At 34.6% G+C, this 9,250-nt stretch overlaps 2 protein-coding genes across 2 annotated transcripts; both read right to left on the bottom strand.

Moving 5' to 3' along the window:
• Positions 1–947: 947 nt before the first annotated feature.
• LOC119600078 (5-oxoprolinase) lies at positions 948–5,939 on the bottom strand. The gene is made up of 7 exons (XM_037950119.1): positions 5,605–5,939; positions 5,252–5,540; positions 4,425–4,737; positions 2,875–4,365; positions 2,541–2,801; positions 1,282–2,482; positions 948–1,214 (listed from the first exon to the last, which is right to left on the bottom strand). Exons 1-7 carry the CDS (start codon positions 5,773–5,775, stop codon positions 1,065–1,067), a joined length of 3,876 nt encoding a protein of 1,291 aa, XP_037806047.1. The 5' UTR covers positions 5,776–5,939; the 3' UTR covers positions 948–1,064.
• Positions 5,940–6,502: 563 nt separating this feature from the next.
• On the bottom strand, positions 6,503–8,997 carry LOC119600079 (protein MTO1 homolog, mitochondrial). The gene has a single exon (XM_037950120.1). The coding sequence runs from the start codon at positions 8,905–8,907 to the stop codon at positions 6,904–6,906; it is 2,004 nt and encodes a 667-aa protein (XP_037806048.1). The 5' UTR covers positions 8,908–8,997; the 3' UTR covers positions 6,503–6,903.
• Between the last annotated feature and the right edge of the window lie 253 nt (positions 8,998–9,250).

Raw genomic sequence — 9,250 nt, 5'->3', positions numbered from 1 at the left:
TATATAGGAACAATATTCTTCGGTCCAAATAATTTAAATCTATTTACAGATTTTATCATCTGTCACAAGCAAGAAAAAAATGGTAATATTTTTAAGATCCATGTGTAAGTCGGTCTTCAACATACATACTTACATACATAACTACATATATTATATGGTATTAATAAGAAGTATAATAACAAATATTTTAGGTTAAATAAATTAAATGTGATTTAAAGATTGAAACAAAATTATAAATTTAATATAATATTGATAAGTATTAAAAAAACTAAATTTCGAAATCTGAACAATTTGAGTCGTAATCTTAAAAAATAAAAATGATATCAAAAATTTTGTTTGCATATTTTACACTATTTTGAAAATCTTGAGCCATCTGTGATAATCTTAAAACAAAAAAAATGTGTAAAGTAAAACAGAAATGAAATGAATGTAAAACTCCAAGATAAAATGATATTGGTAAACGTATCATGATTATTTAATATAAAATTAGGCATTGCTTTCATTTTCTCTGTATGTTCGTATAAATATTGTACATACATATATATGTATATGTACATATATCTATAGACTTCAGATCCTAATCATTTGTATTTGTAGTTATATTTCTATGTTGTCAACTTTTCATTTGTCTCAACTATTTCTGTAAATGTGTATCTTTTTTAATTTAAAAATTTAAAAAGAAAAATTAATAAATAATGATTTTAACAATAACTTTTAAATAAATTCTCTTTTGTGTACAAGTATTGAAAATAACGACACATTAAATAAAATACGTCTTTTAAAATTCAAATAAATATTTCACAAAAGAAGTGTATTTTATTTAACATTTTGATTAGTATCCCCAATAAAGTGCAAATCCTAACACCAGATACTTAAACTTATTCAAATATTGATGCAAAAACGTAAGAATTCAATAATTTCAGTATAGAGAGAAATAATTTAATGCATTTTTAGGATTAGAATATAATTTAAAACACTTTGCGCTTTATTATTATTTTCAGTGAAAAATAAAAGCATATATTTTGAGTTTTGGCGTTCTTTTTGCACATATTAGTAACTATAATTTATACGGACTCCTTTGATTGTCGATAATCAAAGACAGAACCACGTTCTAAAAATTTGGAAGCTGCAGCAATTGGCTTTTCGCTAGGTTCGACAGTATCATCGAATTTCCCATATCCACCTCCACCGGGTGTTTTCATTGCAAACAAGTCCTTGAGAAAAAAATTTAAATTAAAATAATAAATGCTTAATGTGGCATATATAGAGGAAATTACGTACCCCAGCTTCGACATCGATACATGTTTTGGCCCCCAAGGATATAATACGTCCATCGTTTTTGTGTAATAAATTAAGTCCTCTTTTTCCAGGTTCGCCACCATTCATACCGTACGGTTGTAAGGTTCGACGCTCAGTTAGGACAGATAGGGTGACGGGTTTCCGGAACAATATATGCCTTTCCACACCTTCTCCACCTTCATATTTTCCCAAGCCTCCGGATTGGTCGGAACGAAGACAAAATCTTTTTAAAATCATTGGATAACGTAACTCCATTATCTCGGGATCTGTTATGCGTGTATTGGTCATATGAGTGTGAACTCCTCCAGCTCCTTTCCAAGACGGACCAGCTCCGGCTCCGCCTGCTACAGTTTCGTAATAACCCCATTCTTCGTCGCCAATGGTTACGTTGTTCATGCAGCCTTGAGAAGCAGCGCATACACGGAATGCCTTTAGAACAGTGTCTACTATACGCTGGGAAGTCAAGACATTTCCTCCCACGACAGCTGCACCTTCAGATGGATCTAATATTGAATTTTTTGGTATGATGACTTTAATAGGGGCCAAACACCCCTGATTCAAAGGCACATCATGCCCAACCATACAACGCAAGCAATAAATAAGAGCCGACAGGGTTATAGCCCGCGGAGCATTGCAATTTCCCCAAACTTCGGTACCGGATCCGGTAAAGTCACAAATTGCAGAACCCTTATCAGCGTCGATATTTACCCTCAACCTAATTGGTGATCCATTGTCCATGAACTCTTCAGCTTCTAAAATTGATGATCCAGTTCGGGACAAAGTGTCTTTAGCTATTTGCCTTAGCATATCGCGGACAGCAATTTCAGCATTTTCTTGAATGTAACTCATGTATGCTTGCACCACATTTAGGCCATAAGAATCAATTAATTCGGACACAAGTTGAATGCCTTTTTGGTTTGCGGCAATCTGAGCTTTTAAATCGGAAATATTATCCGATAAGTTTCGAGTACCCGTTGCTCCTTTAGCCGTTGTTGGAGTAGTAAATCTCTTTACCACATCTTCTTCTTGAAATGTGCCGTTTTCAACAATAAGGAATGATTTAAAGGCTGCGCCTTCTTGTGCTAAAGATGTGGAATGGGGTGGCATTGATCCAGGCGTAATACCACCAATGTCAGCATGATGTCCTCTAGAGGCTACAAAGAATACAGGACCTTCGTGATCCCTACATTTTTGTTATAAAATTAAAAATGTCAATTTATAAAAATGTAATTAAAACGTACTTATAAAATACAGGAGTAATAACTGTTAAATCAGGCAAATGTGAACCACCGGCCTGAGGATGATTGGACAAAATAACATCTCCGTTTTTCAAAGTTTTACCTCGCACTTTCAATTGGTATTGAACTGTTTCCTGCATTGCACCCAAATGTACTGGTATATGCGGAGCATTACTAACTAGTCCACCATCAGGTCCAAATAGAGCACAAGAGAAATCCAATCTTTCCTTTATGTTGGTTGATATCGATGTTCGTTGTAAAACCCTTTAAGAAGATAACATCGTATATGGTAAAAGTTTAATTAGGAATTTTATGCTCAAAATATATATTTGCCTACCTTCCCATCTGCTCCGCAATGCTCATGAAACGATGACTGAAGATACTCAATTGAATAGCATCGAGCGTTTCATCTACTTTGGTGTTATGAATGGACTGGACATTAATTACTAAATCACCATATTTCGTAACTTCAGCTTCACAATTGGGTTCTACTAAAATGGTTGACAGTTGGTCAATTATCACTGCTGGTCCTTGTACTTTATGTTTATATCGAAGATCTTTCGTCATATAGATGGGAGCATTAAGCAATCCTTGTTCAAAACATACCAGCGTAGTACCAACATCTGTTGGCTTTTCATTTGTAGCTACATCAGCTTCCAACTCTGGTGGAGTTGAATTTTTTCCTAATCCTCTTACACGAATATCATCAACAATGATACGACGATTTTGCAGCACAAATCCAAATTCGGTTTGATAACGACTTAAGAACGATTTCTTAAATGCGTCCAACCAGTTGGAAGTGTGTTCTTTTGAAGCTGAACACATAAGAGCACAATCAGTACCTTCATAGCGAAGATGTAAGAAATGCTCCAAACTAATATCCTTAAAACCTTGATTTTCCAAAATTTCATTGCATCTCTTAGCCAACTTAGAAACACTTTCTTTTAGAGTCATCTCGTTTGTTAACGAAAATTCTAATCCACAAGGCTCTTGAATTTCCTGTACAACATCAGCCAACGCCATTCCATAAGCCGATAAAATGCCTGCATATTTGTGCACTAGAACCTTTGTAATGCCTAATTCTCTAGCAATGGCGCAAGCATGTTGGCCACCAGCGCCACCAAAGCATGCTAACACATGTTTGGAAGTGTCTAGACCACGGGCTTGGGTTAGAGCGCGTATTGGTCGACACATTGCCTCATTTGCTACTCGTATAAAACCTAAAGCGACTTCTTCCAACGACATTTGCTTATTACTTCCTTGCTCCTTTAAACTATTGTTGATTTCCTTCAATAGTTCATCGAATTTACTTCTGGTTGCATCATAATCGAGGGGCTCATTTTCATTAGGACCAAAGATTTTCGGGAAATATTGCGGCAGCAAACGACCCAGAATTAAATTAGCATCGGTAACTGTCAAAGGTCCACCCTTTTTGTAACACGCAGGTCCGGGATGGGCACCAGCACTTTCAGGCCCTACTACAAATAAACCAGATCTGAAAAACAATCTAGAACCACCTCCAGCAGCAACAGTATTTATGTCTAATTGGGGAGCTTGTATTGTAATTCCTGCGGTAGTACTTTCCACAACATGTTCATAAGTGCCGGCAAATCGAGAAACATCAGTAGATGTGCCACCCATATCGAAACCAATCAAAGGCATATCCGTTTCCCTAGATCCAGTCATAGCGTAACCAACAACGCCACCTGCCGGTCCTGAGAGTATAGCTCTTGATGCTCGGAATTTATTTATTTGAGTCAAACCACCGTCTGATTGCATAAAAAGCACCTCAACTCCAGATAACTCCTTATCGAATCCAGACTTGAAACTGAACGATCAAATAAACAATTTAAACCAATTTGATTTTATACGCGCATTATTATTTACCTATTTAAATAACGATCTACATGTGGTGTTAGATATGCCTCAGCACATGCAGTATAACCCCTTGGAACTAGTCTATACATGGGCATAGCCTGGTGAGACAACGTTATGTACTCAAAGCCTAAATCCTTAGCAATTTGTCCAACTTTCAATTCATGTTCGGGACACGAATAGTTATGAGCCAAAACAACGGCCACAGATGAAATTCCTTGTTCTTTTACTTTCACTAATGAACTGCGAACAGCAACCTCATCCACTGGTGTCATTTCTAAATATCGCGATCCTCCAGCACCCTCTAAAATTTTCCATTGATTTTCTAAAAAATCATAACAATTAACATAAGTTTTTTACAATTTTTCAATTCAAACTTAGTATCGAAAGCGCAAAAAAAAATACGCCATGTATGTATGTAAATTTTTCTGACCTTTGATATCTAAAATATGGCTAACGGCACATGATATTAATGATGATAAAATTTCCCAGATCTAAAATGTTTTTTCATATAATTTACTGGGCTAAATTCCATAAGATATTGATGGAGATAAAAAACGAATACCAGAAAACCTAAATGCATACATACATATACATATACATATATGTAAATAAAATCCCCTCCAAATTCAGACCAAGGTTAAACTATAACTACAAATTATGCAAGTCTTCATATCATTCTTGCTTTTCTAACAAATTAGTTACTCAACTACATACTACATTCATCTTACACACAAATATAATTTCATTAAATTTGGAAAAGTGGTAGTAACAACTATTTTGGGGATTTACAATTTTGGAGGAGATCTTTTCTTGTGCTAATTTTGTATTTAACTTACTCTCTTTCAAATGACATCTTTCCTTTGGCTGTTCCGGTATTATGCGGCAGTCGACTTCCACCACTGTTTTATACAAGTTAGAAGGCTTTTGAATATTCAAATCAAAAATTTTTGGTCTGGCTTGATTTCCAATGTACAATAAATCACGAAAACCTCTATTGACAACCAATGCAACGGGATCACCTTTGCGCTCTAATAAAGCGTTGGTTGCCACAGTAGTGCCCATGCGAATCCATCCAATTTGCGAAGTATCAACCAACCCAGAAGAATTGACATCTCTTCCAGTTTCCTACATAGAATTGCATCATTTTGTAATTATTCATTCAACAAGGAAACGAACGAATTGAACTTACCTCTTTCAGAATTCTGCGTATACCCTCTCGAGGAGCATCACCGTAACGGGCAGGATCCTCTGATAAAAGCTTTAAAGTACGCACCCTTCCATCGGGACACATACACATGACATCGGTAAAAGTGCCACCACGATCTATAGCGAAGCAATATTTTCCTCCCGTTCCACTCATTTTACTACTGTATTTTTGGTGTTAACTGTTGCACGAGAAGTTTAGAACTAAACGTAAAAATGATCGACGGTGTGGAAATTTTACGAAAAATAGATTGTTTTAATTGACGAACAGCTTAAGATAAACTGCTTATGTACATACAGAGCAATCGCTGAATCAATTGGAACAATGATAAGAAACCATAAACAGCTGATCTTTATTTATGATGAACATACAAAAAATAAACATATCGTTATCTAAAATACAAACGACCCTAACTAAAAAAATAAAAAATATTTTTGATTTTTTTTTTAATATTGAATTTAAATTTAACAGGGGTGATTTTTCGACTGTTCCGAATCTTCACCATAATTTTATATACTTTTTTATAAAGTTTTTAAAAAATATATGGATATGTATATAAAAAATGTATTTCATAATTTTTTTTTAATTTGTTTAAAATTATAAAAGGGGTTTTATTAATTAAAAAAATCCCAAATTCTATATAAATTGTTCGTATTGTTGAAAAAAAATATCTCCAAAAATAGAACAATAATAAAAAATATAGCAATAATCATAATCGATATAGGTATGTAAACCAATTTTGTGAAGTAGCGAAATTTAATAAACCTTGTTTCTCATTTTGTATTGAAAACAAAAATTTTTCGCATTTTTTATTTTCAATATAAATCTAGAAAAGACATACATAATATGTATGTTTGTATGTATGTTAATAAAATAAATACATATTACACATGATGCGCCTAAAAGAACAAAAACTCAAAAGAAATATGTATATGTTCTTAGGGTTATGGAGAGTGTTCCAGTCGTATTTTTAAATTCCATTTAACATAATTAAACTATACTCAGGACCGATTATGTTAAAATTTGAGAGGAATATATAGTTCCTTGCATTAAGAGTGATATACGCCATATTTAATAGTAATAGGGACCAGCTATTACTGTAATTAAAATTAATTAAAAAAATAGACAATTTTAAATTAAATGTACAAACTATTTTATTGTAAAGAATTGATATAATTACAATGTATACTTATGTCGATGTATTTGAATTTATCTAGAATTATACGATTTAAATGATTTCACTATTTCAATTAATTTAATAATTTTTGTAATAGTCCCCACCAATTAAATCGGAGAAACAATATCTTGTAGGCGCTTGACATGTTTAAGTAACCTTACAATTGTCGCAGGCGTCACGCCTTGAATACGACTAGCTGCGGCTATTGTTTGAGGCTGCATCATTGTCAATTTCTGCCGCTCCTCATTTGATAAACTTAGTGATTTTGAAAAGTAATCAATGTCCTTTGGTATTATGAGACTCTCTTCCTTTCTTACCTGTTCGGCATCTTTTAACTGCTCTTCAACAAAATGTGCATACAATGCCTCTATTTTAATTCTTTCTGCTATAGATTCTACTTGTTGAATGTTGCCCAACTCCTCAGGCATGATTTTAATTAAATGTTGTAATGTGATGTTGTCCGATGGTATACCTAGCATTTCAAATGCTGTTTTCTCTACAGATGATTTGGATTTAGTAAGACCTATGTGTTCACGCCAATAATTAGAGTGTCTTTTTAGACTTGTAAGTAACGCTTTTGTTTCGTCTAAGTAATTTTTGACATTAATGAAATGTTTATATTGGTCTTCCGACACTAAACCGAAATTATAACCTTTTTCTGTTAAACGTAGATCGGCATTATCCGGACGTAATGAAAGTCGAAATTCTGCTCTGCTTGTAAACATGCGGTAAGGCTCATTTGTACCAAGGCTAGTTAAATCATCTATTAGAACTCCTATATAACCCTCAGTTCGACTTATAGTTAGTTGACGAGAGATTTCCCTTTGATCAAACTGTTTCGATTTGGCTGCAGCATTAGCACCGGCAATTATACCTTGAGCCGCTGCCTCTTCATACCCAGTTGTGCCATTTAATTGTCCAGCAAAATAAAGATTACTGACTCTTTTTGTTTCCAAGCTCGGATATAGTTCTCTCGGATCTATGTAGTCATATTCGACACCGTATCCTGGTTGTACAACCTTTGCCTCCTCCAGTCCATATATGGAATTGACAAGTTCAACTTGCTGCTCGTAGGGAAGCGTACATGATAGACCCTGTGGATATATTAAGTCACTATCGAAGCCTTCTGGTTCCAACCATATCTGATGTTGTTTTTCTCCAAAACGCAAAACTTTTGATTCTATAGACGGACAGTATCGAGGCCCATTAATTTCTTCAGTAACATGCCGATTTAAATGCATATTTTCTTTAACAATCTTATTAACTTTTAATGAGGTGTAAGTTAGATGACAGGGCAATTGTTCGTCAGCATTTATCCAAACCTTCTCATTCATAAATGAAAATGGCAACGGTGGGTTATCACCATAATGAGCCTCAAGTTTGTTGTAGTTAATTGACTCTTTGGATATTCTGGGCGGAGTTCCCGTTTTCAGCCTTCCCATACGAAATCCCAAGTTTTCTAAACTTTTTCCCAATGCTATTGCAGGAGCATCACCCATACGTCCTGCGGGCTTTACTTCTAGACCAAAATTTATGTTTGCTCTTAAAAATGTACCCGTAGTTAAAACGACTGTAGAACTGTGTATTATCTGACCACTGTCTAAAACAATTCCTTTGCATTTTATCTTATTTTCATTCTCTCTATCAGCCTCTATGAATAAATCATCAACTGAAGCACACAATACTTCAAGATTTTTCATTCCAAAAATTTCATTTTGAACAGCTTTCTTGTATAATTTGCGGTCAATTTGAGCTCTAGGTCCCCAAACAGCTGGGCCCCTGCGTTTATTTAGCACCTTGTATTGTACCCCCGATTTGTCACACATCCTACCGCATAGACCACCTAAAGCATCTATCTCACGCATCAAGTGTCCCTTGCCAATACCTCCAAAAGATGGATTGCACGACATCTCTCCAATAGTATCTTTTTTGTGTGTTACCAACAATGTCCTGGCACCCATTCGAGCGGCTGCAGCACATGCTTCAGTCCCAGCATGACCACCGCCAATAACAACAACATCGAATACATTGGAATTTTTATTACCTTTTGCATAGGATAAAAGACGTCTTTGAGCCAAACATTTTATACAAGCTTTTTGAAAAAGTAACATAAAAATATTTTATTTAAAATCGTTGAACGCCAAATAATTAAAATACCACCTTGTACGAAAACAACAAACAACAACTACCAACAGCTGACTTGATTTACGAAAAAGAACTCGAAGTAGGCAACATGCCGGCGTTGCGTTCAATAGTAATCACGTTGCCACGCAGTGGAGTACGAGTGAATCGACGTTAAAAATCCATAGTTTTTAAATGTTACAAATAAATTATTTCAATAAAGTGATTTTTATTTTTTTTTAATTTGACATATCGGCATTCTGTCGAATACATTTAATTTGAAATTTAATATGCATACACATATACATATTTATCATCATGAAAGTTGTCTAA

This window comes from Lucilia sericata, unplaced genomic scaffold, assembly GCF_015586225.1.
Source record: "Lucilia sericata isolate MDLA Ls3-8-SP2 unplaced genomic scaffold, ASM1558622v1 Contig000104F_arrow, whole genome shotgun sequence".
NCBI lineage: Eukaryota > Metazoa > Arthropoda > Insecta > Diptera > Calliphoridae > Lucilia > Lucilia sericata.
This window is presented reverse-complemented; position numbering and strand designations above follow the sequence as displayed.

Excerpts from the sequence above, each read along its gene's own strand:
- LOC119600078 (XM_037950119.1), bottom strand. The coding sequence starts at position 5,775 with ATGAGTGGAACGGGAGGAAAATATTGCTTCGCTATAGATCGTGGTGGC. Across the intron at positions 4,366-4,424 it reads GTAGATCGTTATTTAAATAG|TTTCAAGTCTGGATTCGATA; the intron begins GTAAATAATAAT and ends TTGATCGTTCAG. Across the intron at positions 1,215-1,281 it reads GTATCGATGTCGAAGCTGGG|GACTTGTTTGCAATGAAAAC; the intron begins GTACGTAATTTC and ends TTTTTTCTCAAG.
- LOC119600079 (XM_037950120.1), bottom strand. The coding sequence starts at position 8,907 with ATGTTACTTTTTCAAAAAGCTTGTATAAAATGTTTGGCTCAAAGACGT.